Source organism: Centroberyx gerrardi, chromosome 20 (assembly GCF_048128805.1).
Source record: "Centroberyx gerrardi isolate f3 chromosome 20, fCenGer3.hap1.cur.20231027, whole genome shotgun sequence".
NCBI classification, from domain to species: domain Eukaryota; kingdom Metazoa; phylum Chordata; class Actinopteri; order Beryciformes; family Berycidae; genus Centroberyx; species Centroberyx gerrardi.
In genome coordinates this window covers 9,773,046-9,791,744 of record NC_136016.1, presented here as the reverse complement: position 1 = coordinate 9,791,744, position 18,699 = coordinate 9,773,046, and the positions used below count along the sequence as shown (strand labels likewise).

General features: G+C 46.3%; 3 protein-coding genes across 3 annotated transcripts; 2 read left to right on the top strand and 1 right to left on the bottom strand.

The window, feature by feature from the left end:
- The first annotated feature begins 2,569 nt into the window (after positions 1-2,569).
- Positions 2,570-5,731, top strand: timm23a (translocase of inner mitochondrial membrane 23 homolog a (yeast)). The gene is made up of 7 exons (XM_071900664.2): positions 2,570-2,963; positions 3,195-3,253; positions 3,351-3,444; positions 3,751-3,835; positions 3,929-3,987; positions 4,234-4,344; positions 4,723-5,731. Exons 1-7 carry the CDS (start codon positions 2,858-2,860, stop codon positions 4,839-4,841), a joined length of 633 nt encoding a protein of 210 aa, XP_071756765.1. The 5' UTR covers positions 2,570-2,857; the 3' UTR covers positions 4,842-5,731.
- Positions 5,732-6,199: 468 nt separating this feature from the next.
- On the bottom strand, positions 6,200-9,536 carry LOC139912821 (elastase-1). The gene is made up of 6 exons (XM_071900736.2): positions 9,404-9,536; positions 9,120-9,229; positions 7,386-7,480; positions 6,930-7,210; positions 6,559-6,722; positions 6,200-6,379 (listed from the first exon to the last, which is right to left on the bottom strand). Exons 1-6 carry the CDS (start codon positions 9,534-9,536, stop codon positions 6,200-6,202), a joined length of 963 nt encoding a protein of 320 aa, XP_071756837.1.
- Positions 9,537-15,168: 5,632 nt separating this feature from the next.
- On the top strand, positions 15,169-18,464 carry syt15 (synaptotagmin XV). The gene is made up of 7 exons (XM_071900735.1): positions 15,169-15,350; positions 15,513-15,694; positions 16,480-16,772; positions 16,871-17,038; positions 17,153-17,261; positions 17,435-17,617; positions 18,325-18,464. Exons 1-7 carry the CDS (start codon positions 15,169-15,171, stop codon positions 18,462-18,464), a joined length of 1,257 nt encoding a protein of 418 aa, XP_071756836.1.
- Positions 18,465-18,699: the final 235 nt, after the last annotated feature.

The window sequence follows — 18,699 nt, the reverse complement described above, 5'->3', positions numbered from 1 at the left end:
GTATCTCTCGGAGCCCACAGCTAACGACCTGCACGTGTTGCGTACCAACGACATGCAACCTCTGTTTTAATTTCACTCATTTCTCTCTCCAAGGGTGTTCAAATCAAAACATATAGACTGTTATTAAAATGACCCATGGGCCTCCGCGGGTGATTGGAGCCGCAGTGACACTTAAAAAATAATGCAAATGGGGCATTCCTTTATACCCGCGCTCACATTGGAAGTTTAACAAAAAAAACGTAACATGGGGTTTTCCGTGGTGAATGTAGCAGTGGGTGGTTCATTCGTCCTCTCCCTGCCCTTCCTGCTCTCATTGTGGAGCTGGGGGTGATATTGAACTTCAGGCTTGGAGTTGAGCCCGCTCTCCGGTCGTAACCCCCTAACCCCGAGCGCAGAGTGAGAAAGGACGTTATCCGACTGCTGCTGACAAGCCATTGGACAGGAGGCAGGAGGGTGGAAGTATTGACATTTCTTTCTGATGGCTGGAGAGTAGTCTGAGATAGCACAGGGAGAGGAAAAAAGTATGCATGTGAGTGGATGGGTGGGGGTGCGTGTGTGTGTGTGTGTGTGTGTGTGTGTGTGTGTCTGGGTGGGTGTGTATTCTTGTCTCTGTTTTTCCTGTTTTTGCTCTACTTTCACGGGGCTTCTCCCAGTCCAGCATGAAACACTCCTCAAGCATCTGATAATGTATTCTGCAGCCTCCTCTTGCCATTGCCAACACTGGGGCCCAAAGCTCCCAGCACTTACAATCAAAGTGTGTGTGTTTGTGCGTGCGTGTGTATGGGTGTGTGTGTGTGTGTGAGAAAGAGAGAGAAAGAGAAAGTGCAGGGTGGGTGGGAGAAAGAGAGCAAGGAAAGGACAGGTTGATTTACATTGCTATGTATCTACCACATTCTCCACATAATGAACAGCTCCAGATGTCCTCTGCTTGGTAAATATTTGATGACCGACCAGCAGAATGATTTTAGCTAAATTATGTGGAACTCCTAAGCTGCGGGGTACTACTCAAAAGTTGTATTTCAACCCCTCTCTCTCTCCCTCTCTCCCTCTCTCTCTCTCTTTCTCTCCCACTCTCCCTTGTCCTCTTCCCATGTAAATAAGGCCAACTCCCCCTAACTCCACACACCCCTCTGAGGCCGTTTAAAGACCCAACACTGTCTCCTTGTCTCCTTGACAACCAGCATACACTGGGGTCCTGTCGTGGCCTCTCTGTCTTTTGTGTTTGGGAGCTCAGAGAGAGAGAGAGAGAGAGAGAGAGAGAGAGGGAGAGGGAGAGGGAGAGTGAGAGAGAGAGCGTGGGGAGGAAGAAAAGATGATGATGAAGAAGACGATGATGATAACAAACATGACATCACGGCTATTATATCCCGCAATCGTAATTTTGTTTGTGGCCCGATGGTGATTAGCTGGAGGAGCAAAATGGGTGACAGCTTTGTCTGTGTGTGTCAGAGAGAGAGAGGGAGAGAGAGAGAGAGAGAGAGACAGAGAGAGGGAGAGAGAGAGAGAGACCGAGAGGGGCCTGAGGCTGAATGGGGCATTGTGGGAAGACAGTGGGCACACTGGGCAGTAATACAGAGAACACTAACTCACAGATCATGCCAGAGAGTCTGAAAACACCCACTGGGCAACAATGGCAAACTTCATCGCTCCACTTGGCCCCTTCTGAATACACACATACAATGGCTGAATCCAAATAAGATGCTCTGTTATTTGTGAATTTCAACACACTAAATTCCTTCAGTGCCTCTGTCCCTTTGACCAGCAGCAGATGGCCAGGCTGAGCGTATACGCGCATGTGCATGAGCATGCATGTGTGTGTGTGTATGTGTGCGTGTGTGGTCTCAGCTTGCACTCACTGTTGCATCATGGGTATCCTGTAGGCTTGTAAGGTGGGAAACCCTGCACTTATAGCCCAACAGGTGCCATATGGCAGTTATTTGGTATTTTAGTCATTCAGTTTTCTAAACAGCTCTACTTTAACCCGGCATGGTATTCGAGTAATGCAAATAACATCATGCAAAGTCCACTTCTATCTCTCGTGACTGGAAATAAATCTAACTAAATCAGCCAATTAAATCAAGCCTATTTAGGATGAGGACTGAGGAGGAGTACCGCAGCTAATAAGTTTGACCCTTCCTTACCCTCCTGGTCCTCCTCTACTGGCTCTCTGCTGCCACCCAGTGTACACAGCAGGAAGTCCACCTCATCAGCAAAGATACACCACTGCCGTTTGTCTGCAGTCAGTTTTCTATTTTGCTGCCAGCTACGCAGCATTTGTCCTTGAGTAAAATAAACAGATCCTAGATCTGTGGGCGAAGGCTTGAGGTGTCGCAAAAATAGTTGGGCTTATTAACATCAAGCCAGCCGTTGTATGCATTTGACGCAACCATTATAATTTGTAAAGACGTTATGGTCTTAACCTCGTGAACTTGTAAACGAGGTTAAGACCTGATGTCTTAAGTTAAAAACTGATGTTTATAATGGTATTGTCAGTTTTTCCACTTTACGTGATTAGTGTTGTTTACGTAATTGCTGCTCGACGACAGTCGCTTTACGGCAGAACGTGTTGCTGGAGGTCAGTGGCGTGATGGAAAGGCAAGCTCAGGCGTCTATAACGAAAAGCTGATATTTTCATTTCGAAATCAGACTCAGGAGACAAAATAAACACTGACAGGATAAGACCTATTGCCGGCGGTGTATCCGGTAGCTCGTCTTCGATCAGTTTTGTTGGGGATTTTTCCAACGGTCAGTATTTCGACATAGTTAGCTAGTTTGCTAACGTTAGCCAGATCGGCTAAGCTAGCTGCTCCGGCTCCTCCAAATTTTCGCCAGGTGAATCCTCGGACCTCTTCCAGCCATGGATAACAACGCAGCAGGGTCGGGAGGAATCAAGGCAGGTCTTGGGAATCTGTTTGGAGGCAATGCGCCTGAGTACTCCAACACAGAGCTCGCCGGTGTACCTTGTAAGTGTTATGAAGCTGACGTTACATTGCTTCATTGCTTCAAGTTTCCTCGTTACCTGCAGCTAGCTTCAAAGCTACCGGTGATGGTACATTTTGTGCTGTCAGCCAGTGTCATGATTTGCTGCTCCTGTAACATACACATGTACATTTCCCGGAAACATATCTTTCTAAATATACAGCTCCTGGTTTGATATTTGGTTGGCTGACATTTGTGTTGTAATATCATTGCAGTGACTGGAATGAGCCCTCTTTCACCTTACCTCAATGTCGACCCTCGCTACCTGGTACAGGTAAGCCATGGTTGATTCAAGGCGACACTGAAGACCCTAAAAATGTTTTATTTAATGCGTTTTCCCTGTTGTAACGGTCTTGTATGTTGTGTTCTAGGACACAGATGAGTTCATCCTGCCCACAGGGGCCAATAAGACCAGAGGGAGGTTTGAACTGGCTTTCTTCACCATTGGAGGCTGCTGCATCACAGGTGAGAGACAGTCAACACCTATAACTCCATATGTTACACACTCTTCTTCAAGTCAATGTTTCTGTGACTTGATGCATATTTAATTCACTTAAGTAGGACCTTCCGAGATGTGATCAGGAACACTAAAATTGGGAAAACCATAGAAAGAAATGGGAGTTGTATGTCCAAAATACCTGGGGAAAAACAAAAAACTGAACTGCAATGGCTGAACTTAATTCAATTTCCCAGTTATGAATGACTGACTTCAAGTTAATTTAATTAAGAATGTATCTCACCTAGCCTTCTCCCTCTTTGTTTTGACTGCAGGAGCTGCATTTGGCACATTAAATGGTTTTAGGATGGGCCTGAAGGAGACCAGAGAAATGGCATGGTCCAAACCTCGTAACGTACAGTGAGTATGAAGTCTGTGTGGATTCCTTTGTTAATAAGTATTTCAAGTTAGATGACTTTCCGTCTCCTCTAAACGCCTCCTCGTTCTCTCCAGGATTCTGAACATGGTGACGAGGCAGGGTGCTTCATGGGCCAACACACTGGGTTCTGTTGGTAAGCACTCAGACTCTCTCCATCATAGTGTAACTAAATATAATGTGTACTCATAATGGAATTAAGCGTATTAACCAACACGCAGCAGCATGTGAAATGTTTCTTATTTAAAAATGATGCTATTGAAATGCATTTATGCTTTTTATGTTAGGCATATTGATTCAGTTTCCTTTTGGAATTATGAAGATGACTGACTATTTTTTCTGTCTCTGATGAAACCATGTGCATGTTTCTTTGCCAATGCAGCGTTGTTATATAGTATTTTTGGCGTGGTGATAGAGAAGGCCAGAGGAGCAGAGGATGACATCAACACAGTGGCTGCTGGGACGCTCACTGGGATGCTGTTCAAATCAACCAGTAGGTGTCTTTTCTCCTTTATGTCAATGTGTGTTCATTTTATGTATAATGTTCCCCCGTGTGTGTTCCCCCCCCGACCTCGGCCTAACAGTATTTGCAAATACTTTTTTATGATTTATCTTATCCTACTTAGGTGTCCTGTGGGCATGGTTTCCCACAAATTACAATACGTGCCTGAATGTTGAGATAATCATAGGAAAGTACCTGAAAGTCAAAACAACGTAATTGACGCTATCTAAATTGGTGTGTTGAGCCCCACCCATCTGGTGCTTAAGTTTAGAGGCTGTGGTATATGTTTATCTAATCTGTCGGAAATACGTCTGAGCGCACACACAGCTTTATCATTATTTACATTTTCTTGCTCTTGTGTGTTCCCAGGTGGCCTAAAGGGTGTGGCCCGTGGAGGCCTGGTCGGTTTAGCCATGTCCAGCGCTTACGCTCTCTACAACAACTGGGACCACCTCACTGGCTCTTCCTCATCCTCCAGGCTGTACTAAAGTTTCCCACCCATCAGCTCCAACAATAGGGCCAAATACCTCCAGATGTCCCTCTTCCTACGTGACCAAGTGCACAGCGTTTAACCACAGCACTAAGAGGAATTAGACTCTGGTCAAATGCAGTGTACTTTCCAGGGAATGTGATTTCGTCCCAGATCCCTGGCCCCTCCATAGCCGCTGTCCACTTCCCCGGTGAGGAGCATTCTGGGATGCAGGAGAAATGAAAACGAAGTTGTGAAAATACGGACTGAATTTGACTTGGAATTCCACATCTAGGCCCTCTCTTCCTTCGTCTTTACCCTCGGGGGTATTCCCATCAGTGATCTGATATTTAACATGTTCATTTGGCAGGGTGGGGATGTTTTGTAGGATGTCTTTTAGTATATTATTGTATTAAGAGCAAATGTAAAGTTACCTGGGACACTTATTAGGCTCCTCTAATACTGGTATTAAAATCAATGATGTCACATCGCTGACATTAACCCATGAAGTTTGGGTTAAATGAGCCAATATCAATTTGTAAGATGACTTGTGACATCTGGTGTGTGTGGTTCACCAGCTGAATCACACTGGAGTCCCTCAGTCAGTGTGAGCCACTAGAACCCGTCAGTCATCGTTCCTCTGTCGTCTCCTGACCTTGGACTGCAAGAGCAAAGAGACATTCACCCAGAGACTCGCCAACACACACCAAGGCCTTACAGTCAGTTATACTATTGTAATGTATTTATTGCAACGTATCTACAGTGGGTACTATTTTCCTGTGCGAGTTGGAAGCTCGGCCGGTGTGAACATTACTGTAAAACTGTACTGGAAGTGTGTGCTGTATTTTTGTCCCCATCAAACTCGCTTTACCATGAATTAAAAATAAAAAAAAAATGGGAAAAATTCAATAGGATTTTGCTTTTAACCAATTTTATTGCACAAGTGTAGACTATAGGTGTAAACTAGATGGTCTGGAATAGTGTTTTGAAAGTCCACTCATGAAAGAGAGGAAGGTCAACTTTATGTCAGAGTAGCTGTATACTGTGTAGTACTCTGGTACAATTCTATACTATTCTAAACCAGAGTAGTACATAGTATATTTTGTAATATATAGTGTACATATTGTTAGAACACAATTATGTCACATTAGGAACATGTATTCACACACTTGAAGTGGATTTATCACCCAAGACCAGTGAGGGATAATGCAGAAATGGTGAAAGTGTCATCCAAAAAGAAACCAGGGAACATTCATGAGTGGGGCTGTGAGACTTTCAGACAAACCAATACTTTGGAGTAATATGTAGACATCCAAGAGGTGACAGAGTAGAGAGCAGAGCTTATGTTTGCTGTCCGCACTGGGTGAGGTGGCGTGCTCAGTGCAGGAAGAAGTCCCTGATGCGTGTCGCCTCAATCCAGGGGATGTAGGCGGCGGTGCGGGTGAAAACGCTGGGCTTGTTTTCCACAGTGCAGCCGATGGGACCGAAGCTCACCACGCCGTGCACCTCCCAGCGGTCCCGCCCCAGCTGACACAGCAGAGGACCACCGGAGTCGCCCTGGGACAGGAGGGAGAGGAGGGTTATCACAGTGACGGTGAGCGAGGACCGAGGTGCAAAATGTACATCACAAGATTGTTAATGCAGCCTCTCATCCATCATGTGTCCAGTCATTCATCCATTCATTCATGAAATCAATCTTCAAGCTATCAGCCAAGGTGGGCAACTCCCAGTCCTACCTGGCATGCAGCGGGCGGACCCTCGGTGTCTCTGAATCCAGCGCAGATCATGGAGTCTCGGACGCGGTCGCCCCAGAACTTCTTCTGCCGGCAGGTCTTGAAGTCAATGATAGGCAGCCGTGCTTGATTCAGAGCCTCAGCCAGAGAAACGTTCTCCTTCCCACCTGAAATGTGTTAAAGGACAACATTCAAATAACACAACTGTTGTGGTATCAGATTGATTTCTGTTGCTTCTCCCAGTGTTTCTTCCCCCTCCCATTATCCTTATGCCCCCTCTCCTTCAGTCCTTCTCCCAACACTCTGCTTCTTCACACACACCCCTTCTCCCATCTTTCTAACACCCACTTGCCAGTCCCCCATCCCCCACTCACCCCGGGTGTCTCCCCAGCCAGTCACCCAGCAGTAATGCCCTGGTTTGAGGCTGATCTGCTTGCGCGGCAGGCAGGCGTAGCGGATGAAGTTGGAAGGGACGATATCTGTGGCAGCTTTCACCAGGGCGATGTCGTAGTCCAGCTCGCTGTGTGTGGGGTAACGGAAATGCTCGTGGCGGTAGATTCGCCTCACTGGGAAAATCCTCTCTGGTGTCTCTGAACGCTTCAGTTGGTGCTTCCCCAGGACAATCCTCCAGCTCCCAGCATCCTCGGCTTTACCCCTGACATACACAGGGAATTAAAGAAAAGCCTTGCATCATGATCTTTTTTTTGTTTCTTTTGTTTCTTTGTTATTTGTAGCAACAGCCTATGTTATGCTAACATCATCATCATAACCGATGCTTGAACAATGTGTCTTTTTGTGTGTCTTTTTGTGTGTGTTTATGTGTGGGTTACTTTTGGAAACAGTGAGCAGCAGTAAGGATCCAGTTCTTGTGGATGAGAGTTCCTCCACAGACATGAATGTAGTGTTTGCTGCCCCTGGGACGCACCTAGGAGAGAGAACAATCAGACAACCTCCTCAATGATTACAGTTATTCAAGATTATTTCATTGCCTTTCCTTATATCTCTCCCAGAAACAGATATTGCTCCTTGGGGATTGCCCCAAGTGCAGTGTCTCTGCAGTGTCCCTGACAGTGTTGCTGGACACCTTAGCATTACATCACACCAGCCACCTTCCAGTCACATCTCCCTGCAGGAATACACCCACCTGTTGGTGCTGGAGATCAAACCAGCAGCCTTTCAGTGTTTGATCAGCCTCTCTGCCTCTAGCCTATTGAGTGAGCTGCTATAATGACCATTTCATCAACTGATCGCTCTTTTATTTATCAAATAGTCCAGTGGGTTTCAACTCCAACTTCCAACTCATAAAGGACTACAAGGTCTGTAATGTAGGTAGGGGCCAGATCTACTCATACTTTAAACATGATTAGTAAAATCTTAAAATCAGTTCTATATTCTATTCTAATTGGTCTAATAGGGTCTTTTCGTTTGGCACCAGTTAAAAAGTGATTTTTGACTGAGGCAGGAAATGAAGGAGCTACAGTCGTCTTGAGTCAAAAGCATTGATAACCTTTCCTTCCATCTGCAGAGGATTTAAACAACTTGATTTTTGTCATGTTTCTCAACTATACGAAGCAAGACTGAATTACTCTGTTTACCTGTTCTTCAAAAGTCAAGTCATTGACAAAAATCACTACTAAGTTTCTGGCTACTGGCTGCATATTGGAGGATAGATTATACTAAGATCCTTTAGAACAAGATGTCTGGAGCTAGGATGTTATTTCAGATCTGTTAAAGTTGTGTTGCAAAACATTCTGAGACACCCAACACTTGATGCTTGTAAAGCAGTTTTTAAAATTGTTTATGGAGTTTGGGTCGCTAGGTTTCAACAGAAGCTATGACTGAGTGTCATCACAGTAGCAATGAAAAAGATATTATGTTTACGAATAATGTTGCGAAGTAGGAGCATGTAGAAGGAGAACAGGATGGGGCCTATAATTGAGCCCTGAGGGACCCCACAGACAAGAATAGACAAGAATTACCTGTTATAACAAAGTAAGTTCTACTTGAGAAGTAGAATCTAAGCAACCTCGGTGCTGAGCCAGAGATATCCACCCAGTGCTTAAGGCAGTCAATTAAAATTGCATGATCATCTGCATCAAATGCTGTCCTATGGTCTGAAGTGATAAGTAACAAACATTCTCCACCATCTGCTGTTAGAGGGAAGTAATTCCTTACTTTGAGAAGGGCTGTCTTTGCGCTATATAGTGGTCTAAAACCTGATTGGAATTTCTTAAAAATATTGTTTTTTGTAAAAAAAATAATAATAAAAAAAAAGATAGCAAATGTGTGAACTTTTGATAAAAAATGTCAGTTTAGAGATAGGCCTATAATTGTTAAGGGTTGATGAGGTATAGAAGATTTTTCTTTAGGAGGGAACAGAATTTGGTCTAAGTCCAGCAGTAAATTGTGTTTGCCAGTCTTCTTGTACAGACACAAGTATACCAGGGTCAAGCAATCAATAATTTGATTTTCGATTTGTTGCTGAAGTGTGCCTAAGCACCAAACATTTTAAGAACCACCAATCCACTGAATACTGAGCCACTTCAATAGAAAGACAGATATACCTGTAGTGAGACCTGCCATGGCCAGGAGTGAGGTCTGGCCTCGTTCCCAGACACAATCCTCTCAGCCATGTTGGGCTTGTAGTGGGCCATGCCACAATCCTTAGGCCAGTCTAGGAGGAGAGAGCACACCATACATAGAATAGATACAGTCCCAACAATCACAGGAAACATTCAAATCAAAAATGTCAAGATGCTAGGAAAGTAATTCTCAACAGTAGTCTCTAGGATCCTTGCTGTTTGGAGGCGTGTTTTCTCGTATATTCCAAGTGTGTATTTCCCCTCACCCAGGTGGAGGACTTTGTGCTGTGGCTGGCGTCCGGGGGTCAGTGTGTATGCAGCTGCAGGCAGGGCCGCCTGGCTCAGCAGCAGCAGCAGTAGTGGCGGCAGGAGGAGCGGAGGGGGTCCTGGAACAGCCATCGTCTTCCTCAGAATCGCCGGTCGGCACACATCCCACACTATTTATACCAGGCAGCAAACACACGTAGATGTACATACACAGGTACACATAACACACACTCACACACAACAGCACACCTCCAGGGACAATGGGTGGTGCCACAACAAAGGCCAAGCGCTGGATTGTTCTCCTGTAGCTATGGGTTTCCACTGCCACTGAGATAGTGGATTCGGGGAGTCCCATCAGCACTTTCACATACACATACATACATATATGCTCACTGCTCATATACACCACAACATGTACATATGACAAAGGCAATACAGCATTGTAAACACACAAACAGAGTCACATTCACCTCATCCAGTATCATGGCATCGCGTCACGTGACTTATGCAAATGACATAGTGACCTGCGAATGACCTTAAACTCTGATAACCCAGATCCCCATCTGACTGCATTCACTTCATCCTGTACAAACATGACTCAGTGGAAAAGCTGTGTGATACCTGTGCATTCATCTGACTGAAGATGGTTTATATTAATATTCATACGTAAGAATCAAAGCTGGGAGTAGGAGAAGGAATGAGGAGGTGAATGAGAGAGACAGAGAGATCAACATCCTCAAGTAAGATCCCAGGATATGAATGAATAGATACAAGCAAGAGAGAGCACCCCCACCCTCCACCCCCCACCCACACACACACATATCTGTGTTGTTTGTTCCTAACCGGTGAAATATGACAACAATAACTCCAGTGGAAGCAACTAGTGAGTGGAGCTTTTTACTATGGTGAATGAGAGAGAATGTGCCTGCTCATCTGAACAACAGTGCCTGAATGGTCATACCACCACCATGGTTCACCAAGTTTACACATTACTGGACTTTGTGTATGTTTTTCCACAGTGAATGAGTGAGCAAGGGAGCAGAGTGAGTCTGGTAAGTCAGTGAGGGAGAGAGGGAGGGGGAGGGGGGGGGGGGTGACTGCACAGTGAGCTACAAGATACGCATGAAATTGCAATGGGTTGTTGTCAAACCAAACATTTGAGCTCTGTACATGTGGCTGTCAGGCCAGTCATCTAGATTTTGCGTGGAATTTTATCTGGAATAGTGTAAGTATTACAGCATGAATTCTGTTAGGATCCTTTTCCATTGTGTTTTCCTCATGTGCAAGCATCCATCCATAATCCCCCTAAACAGAAACATGGTGTTGAAACATTTACAGACACACAACAGACACACAAAACTTAACTTTGGGTTTATTGTACATTTATGCTAATCACTGTTGTATCACCTCCTTGTAGTAGTCTCATTAATTTAACTCTTGATCTTCACCTGAACTTCACAAGATGTATTTGTTTCTACCTAACACTAAACAACAGATCGTAATGAGGTGAAGAACCAATGATCCAACATCACATATCTATCCATTTACCAAATTCTTCAGGTGAAAAACAAAAAGTTTAGACCACAACAGGTTTTTATATTTAAAACCACATAGATACAACTTTTGCCAGTGTTTCTCTCAGCTTCATTCAGAGTTCCATTAGTGCAAAACTGAGTACTTGATCAGCTGTGGATCCCTAAGACTCCCAGATCAGTTGTTGGTTTTGTTGGAGCCCCCACACCACCTGGGCCTCAATGACCTTATCACACTCTTCTTCTTCTGGCTGTGTCCACTCCCACCGGCGGATGACTTATGATGTCTTGCAACCTCCTCTCCATATACTTCCTCTTCCTCTCCTTCACCATCTTTTTTCTCTATATCTCCCTCTGCCTTGCTGTTTACACACACAACTTCTGTCGTTTCCCTCTTATTACCTCCCTCTTTCTCCAACTCCCTCTCCCCCTCTGCCTCCGGCCACACCTCACTCTCACTCTCCACCATAGAAGTTGCCATATCAACCATCACTGGGGGCTCTGGGACCACGACCTTCACTAGGTTTGCTATGAGAGGAGTCTCTGCTGCTTTGGTAGAAGTCTTTTTCTTTGACTTGTGTTTTGGTGGTCGGGGGCTGTCTCTGCTCTTGCTGTTCTGGAGTTCCAGATGTTTCTGTATGGCCGTGCTCAGCTCCTCGGGGTCCAGGGATGCTCCGTACACGTCCCACGTCATCCCGTCCTCATCCCACTGCACCTGCTTCATGCTGCTCCTCCTCCCCAGCTCATGCCTCCCTCCGTTCCTCCCCCTCTCCCCCCCCTCGACCTTCAGACAGGACCTCCTCCTCACCAGGGGGTGCAAGGAAGGAGAGCTGACCGTGTACATCGGGCCATCCTCCTCTCCGCTGTCTAGCGGGAACATGCTGGAGGAAGACGACACCAGGTTGGAGTTGGACCCCAGTGAGGACCTCAGGTTCAGCCTTGACCCAGGCGGCGAGCCCAAGATGGACTGGGAGCCCATGTAGGAGGAGGACATGTGGGACATGTTCCTCCTCAGCTTCCACCAGGAGCCACTAGGAGAGGCCGTCTGCACCGCCGCATCGACCAAGTCCAACTGTGACGTCATCGTCCCTTCCTCCAACGTCATGGTCCCCTCCTCCCTGAACACCTTTCCCTTTGGAGCCCTGGGTGATGAGTGGTTGGAGTTGTACCTGCAGCAGTCCTCCAACCACGAGTCGCTCAGGGAAGAGACCAGGGGTGATCTCCATCCTCGGCAAGGGCAGGAACCAGTTGGACAGCTTTGTCCTAGCTGCCATGGCAACTCCAGATGGCAGACAGAGGGTCCTCCCCTTGATCCTCGTCCCTCTGCCTGAGGGTTGGGTGATGGGGATATAAACATTTGGACATCCACAGGGCTTCCTGCACCAACCCCCAGGGACTGTGTGCCTCCAGGGCTGAAAGTCAGGCTGGGCGGCCTTTCTACGGCGGCATCAACAAGGCACCCAGGCTCTGGTGAAACACTCTCAAATCCGCCTTCCTCCTTAAAACTAATGCAAGAGGGGATTGGGGAAGGAAACTGGAAGGTAAGGGCATGTTTTTCCAGGAAGCACTCACCATCTGTACTGGTGAACTGGAGGGGTTCAGGTGAGTATGATGGCAAGGGTGATGGTGGCAGGGGTGACGGCAGGGGTGTGTCTTCCTGTCGATGTGTGTTCAGCGGTAATGTTAGCGGCGAAGGCGAGAACGGGTCTGGCAAAGAGGGTGTTTGCAGGGGTGAGATGAAGGGCGAGGGTGTGATAGCAGGGGATGCTAGTTTGGACATGGGAGAGTCTGGCGCACTAGAGCCAAAGGCGTCCTGGGTCAGACTCCAGGGGCGCACAGTCCCCCCCCTCCACACAACAGTGTCTGGAGTGCTTCTGCCACTGTGTGTGCTGCACACATTCCAGCGCTCCACGTTGGCGATCCAGAGCTCACTGACTGGGAGAGAGCCGTCTGTGTGTGCGTGATGTTGGGCTACGAGTGTGGGCTGGTGGCTGTTTGGTGTGTTGCCGCGCTGCAATATATGAGCGTGCCGCTGCTGGAGTGTGAGCGAGTTTTGCTCAGCGTGTGTGTTGGTGCTGGAGCTGCGTCTCAGGTCCACTCTGGCCCAGACCGGGTCCCGCTTGTGTGGCAGTCCCGCTGACATGAGCACATCCATGGAGCTCTTGGAGAGGGAGAAAATGGGCGCCTGATCTTCCTCCTCCATCTCTGCTCCACTGGAGGAAGTGGCATGGCGGCCACCTGACTGCAAGTGCTCAGACGCGGGGCGCCCAGGCCTCGCCATGGCAACAACACTAAAACGCAAAGAAGGAAAAGACAAGTTTTTGATCGTTGAATTGTTCTTGATCCTACATTTATTCTTTCTCTTTATTCTCTCTCGCCCACTTACACAGCCCGGCCAGTACACATCCACACACACACACACACACACACACACACACACACGCCCATGCATGCCCAGATTAGCCTAATCAGATTACACAATCCAGATTATTAGATTATTAGACAAAAGGTGGATTGAGTAAGACAGATTTAAGAGAGCATTTGGCCTTTGCTTGACACTGAGAGAGAGCCAATAGAGAGAAAGAGAGAGAATGAGAGGAGATAAAGCAGAGGATAAAAATAGGCAGCCAAAAATCAATTTAGAGTTAACTAGCTGTTGCCGCGTCCTCCGACAGAGTCAGTGTGTGTGCTGTGCCTAACTTTATTCCTGTGTGTGTGTTTGTGTGTGTAAAAAGCAGATGATGCCAGTCTTTGGTATGAGAAACTAAAACAGTCGTATGAATACTGACGCACCCATTTGAAATCTATTGAAATCATCTATACTATTGTGCCCGAATATGAGTAGTAAAAAACACATGCATGTAGGCTATATTTGTCTTAAATCACTGTCATGCCCCAAACTTCACCTCTGTCCCAAACGGACCTGGCTTACCTTGTCCTGGTCTTCACTGGAAGAATAAACACTCAATCCCACAGTAGTACGACCGTCCATTGTACACAAACCCATGCTGTGCGATGTCAGAGAAAAGTATAACTTCTTACCTTTCTGTTCACTCTCTGCGTCCTGTCTTGACCTCCTCCATGCCTGAGAGCAGGAACTTCTAAATGGCGTCTTGACTTCCTCTCCTCATTCCTTCCGCTCTTCCTCCCTCGCTCACTCTCTCACTTCTTAAGAAGATCACCTTTCCATCCTCTCTCACGGCCTTGCACACACTCGTTTCTGTCTTTTCTTCAGCTTCATCTTCTACCTCTTCTCTCGTAACCGGACCTTCTCTCTCGTCTGAAGATGGTGCCACTGAATATGTATATTTTCCTGTGAACGTGTGTGTGTGTGTGTGTGTGTGTGTGTGTGTGTGTGCGCGCGCATGAGAGAGTGCCATTACGCTACCTTTAGCTCTAAGGATTAGCCTCCTGTCATCTCATTAGCTCTTGTCCAATCTCTGAACAGAGTTAGTGTGTGTGTGTGTGTGTGTGTGTGTGTGTGTGTGTGTGTGTGTGTGTGTGCGTAAGTGAACCAGAAGGGGGTGGATAAGCAGCTATAATGTGAGCCAGCAGCATTTTGAATCAGAGTTAAGTTCAGGTCATTGATTCTACAGGCTCTGTCAATCATCAGGACAGCCATATTAAATGTATGCACAATTATTTATATGGTAATTATGAGGGAAGGATCCAATGAAACTAATTAGAGCAGTGGATAAGTATAAAGAAAGAGAAGGAATGGGAGGAAAAGACAAAAACTTGAAGGGGTTTGAAAAAAGGGGGGGGTTTTAAAAAAAAAAAGCTAACAAAAAAAGCCAGATAACAGAGTGAAGTGGTGAGAATGAGCCAGCTGTGCCTCAGTCTCATGGCTCTAAAGACACACCACAAACAGCACAGAAAGAACAAACACACACACATGTACTGTATGCATACTATTGTCAAGGAAGTCAACAAGAAAAGACTCTCTCTCTCTCACTTTGATAAACTAAAGGTAAGGAGCAGCTCCAATTGGGGAGAATCAATCTGTCTGAGTGAAAGTTGCTGGGAAGAAAATGGAAAACCATAGATAGTTACCAGTCTGTTAGTGTTGGAGCTGAATAGTCCATCGTTTCTCCATGGCAGGTAAGCAGAAAACTGGATTTGATGATTCCCTGTTTCTCTGCATCTCATTCTTTACCCTTCCTGCTCTCTCCCTCATGCTTTTGGCCTTAATATCATGTATTTCCATCTGTAATTTTTTGTTTCCAGACCAGATGTTAGTGTTGGCTGTGGGTCTGTCTGTGGCTCTCCTGTTGATTCTGCTGATGGGTGTCATGGTTTACTATCTGTGGAGGAGGAAGGGCCAGCGGCAATACCAGGAGCTGGTCTCCATAGTGCCGCCAGTCCCAGCATGCACTGCTCCAGTCATCCTGGTTTCTCAGGGTTCCTGGTCCAGGTTAGTGCCTCATCACCAAACATGTATATAGCAGTTCAGCATGAAACTAGGCATCATCTTGAAGCTCCAATCCAGAATCGCCTCGCTATTTATTAACATATTTCCCTGAAAAGTTTGACTTGCACCTTTAATAATGTTCCTTTCTGTGTCTCTCTGTAAAAGGCCAGATGAGATCCCTTTCACCCTGCCGCCCCGCTTTACATCACGAAACCAAGGCAGTGTGAAGAATGAGGAGAGGGAGAAGGAGGAGGAGGAGGAGGAGGAGGGTGTGAAGGTGAAGGTGGAGGTGGAGGTGGAGGGCCAGAGAGACATACTGGCCCATCGTGGATCACTTTCAGTAAGGAGTAGGTCAACTAAGGCTCCTCCTTTCCCTTCCTTCATTGCATCATTGCAGTATGTTACCAGGGGCTGCCCTTGTTGAACAGTATCCTAGGCTGATTATAGTCACTTTATTTTTGTAAGCTGACAGTAAAATTCAAGGATGATACTTACAGTTACCAACCAACATGATCTATAGATGGACTATTTTCTCTATGGAGTGTAGAAAAGAGATATTTCAGCTCCTGTCACTGTGATATGCTAGTATCCATACAAAAAATCCTATGAATGAGCTGTAGTAGAATATCCAAAGTCCTATCATATGCATATTATTGGAATTATGTAAAATGTAAATGTAAAATCCAAGAAGATTCCTATACAAATCCTATGATATTTGGTACTATGTGTTTACTTACCATGCACCTACACTATCTGTCAAAAGTTTGGACACACCTGATTGAATGTACTATGTTTTTCATTATCTTAAAGGCATTTTGATCTAAAGGCTTATGCTTAAATGCTTGAAATTTGTTTCTTAGACAAATATAAATAGTGAAGTTGATCCTATGTATGAATTTCTTTCCAAAGCCTTTGCCTTTCCATCAAGGCAAAGGGCGGCTACTTTAAAGAATCTAAAATATAAGATAGTTTTGATTTGTTTAACACTTTTTTGGTCACTGCATAATTCCATTTGTGTTATTTCATAGTTTTGATGTCTTTACTATTATTCTAAAATGTGGAAAATAAAGAAAAATGTGTGTCCAAACTTTTGACTGGTAGTGTATAATTACTCTATACCTGTATCCAATAGGCTGGTACCCGGTGGGGACGCTGCTGGCTGGTCTGTACTGTGTTCCCACTCTGAATGAGGTGGTGGCCCCTCCTCCCGGCATGGCCACGCGCCTCTGCTTTGCTGTGGAGTATCGACATACCCGGGAACAGCTCATGGTCTCGCTGCTCCGCCTCGGCAACCTCCCGCCCCGTTTCCACGGCAACGTCACGCTGGTGGAGCTCCGGCTCCTCCCTGACGACCGCCGGCCTCGCCAGGCCAAGGCCAGGGGTACGGGACCCGACCCCGAGTTCAACGACTGCTTCGTTTTCCAGGTGAGGAGGCACGAGTTTCCACAACACACATCCTTGAAGTCCAAAGTGACAAGAGGAAAAACAAGATTCACATTCTCTCATACATGTTCTCTCCCCAGGTGTCAGGCGTGTGTGTGTCTCAGAGCACCCTGAGTGTGTGTGTGCTGAGCGTGGAGCAGGACGGCAAGCGGCATGCAGTGGGCAGGGTGCTGTTTCCTCTGGAGGGAGAGCTGGGTCAGGCTGGCAGGGTGCTGTGGAGAGACCTGGAGACAGAGGAGGACACACAGGTACAACCAGACAGAAACACACACACACACACGACATGTGCATATAACTACTGGCACACAACCTCCTCATCCCTCTGCCCCCCACACCTCTCTCTCTCTCTCTCTCTCTCTCAGTGTTCAGAGCTGGGTGATGTGCAGGTTTCTCTCAACTACAGTCCGTCTCTGCAGCGCCTCACTGTGGTGGCACTGAGGGCACGAGGCCTGCAGCTGCTCACAGATGCAGGTATAAGATCTGTGGATGAGTGTGTACAACATGCTTTTACATGTAAATGACTGAATGGTACGCTAGTCAGCTGGTTACATTCAGGCCTGTGTGCAGCTGTGACATCCTCGTAAGAAGAGAAAGACGAGGAAAATCTGTGTGTGTGTGTGTGTGTGTGTGTGTGTGGCTCCCAGGTGTGTGTGTCCAGGTGAGCCTGCAGATACACACTCAGGTGGTGAGGACCAAGCGAAGCTCTGTGGTGAAGGGTGAGGTCGAGCCCTACTTCAACCACAGGATGACGTTTAAAGTGCGAGCGCAGCAGCTGGACGAGGCCTGTGTGAGGCTGGAGCTGCAGCAGCCGCACGCCATCCGCTCAGGTGATACAATAGGGATTAATATGCTGCATATATACACTTCATATATAACACAGTCTTAACGCGTCACAATCTTCATAGGATCTTACATACAGTGTGTGGAGGACAAGAGGGCAGCTGCAGCATGGTGCACATATTTGCTCCTGCCTTAGTAGTCTTTCTCACTTCCAGATCTTAATCAGTTTTGATTTAATCCACATGCTTCCTACTCTATTTCTATTCCCAGAGGCAGCCTGGAGTGCAAAAGCTTCAATTTGGTTTAATTGTGCCAGGCGACAAAAATAAATCCAAGAAAAGCAACTGAATTCATTTTATATCTCTGTTTGTTGTCATGTGAAAACCTTGTGACTCCAATTTTGTTGATTTTAACATTTTAACTTCACTTGAAGGATAAGGATACACAAGGATTACTCTATGGGTTGAAACACTGTCAAAACCGATTGAATAAACTCAAAAATGCCTGGTGGTCAAGCTAAAAAACAAGGTTGTTTTTCTCAGTTCCTGAAAAGCTGACATTTTGGAAATTTCACCCATTTTAACCCGACAGTGACAATGTAGTAATCTGACTAACAGCTGCTCACTACCAAACCTGAAGAAAGGCTAGAACAAAAGTTATCACTTTATAACCCTCGCTCTTAGCCTTTCCTCTGTCGAGTTAGGACCTGAAGGGTTGAGACCATCTTCATCTTCACCTTCTTCATCTTCCTCAGAGCCTCCTGCCCTGCTGGGAGTGGTGGTGCTGGGTCCCTTCATGTACGCCAGGGGCCCTCAGCTGCAACACTGGATGGACATGGTCAACACACCACAGGAGCTGGTCAAACAGTGGCACGGACTGGGCAGGGGCACTTAACACACACACACACACACACACACACACACAAGCATGCAAGCACACACACTCACATGGGCAAACACATGTATTTACACACAGATGCAAATTTTGAAATAAAAAAAATCTGTCAAAATGTGTTAATTATTTGCAAAAAATACTGGTGTGCGTGTGTGTATGAGGTAGAGGGTTTTGGTGAAGGAGCATTACTGAATCAGGAATTGGTGTAACTTGTTGAAACCAAGAGGGGCTACAA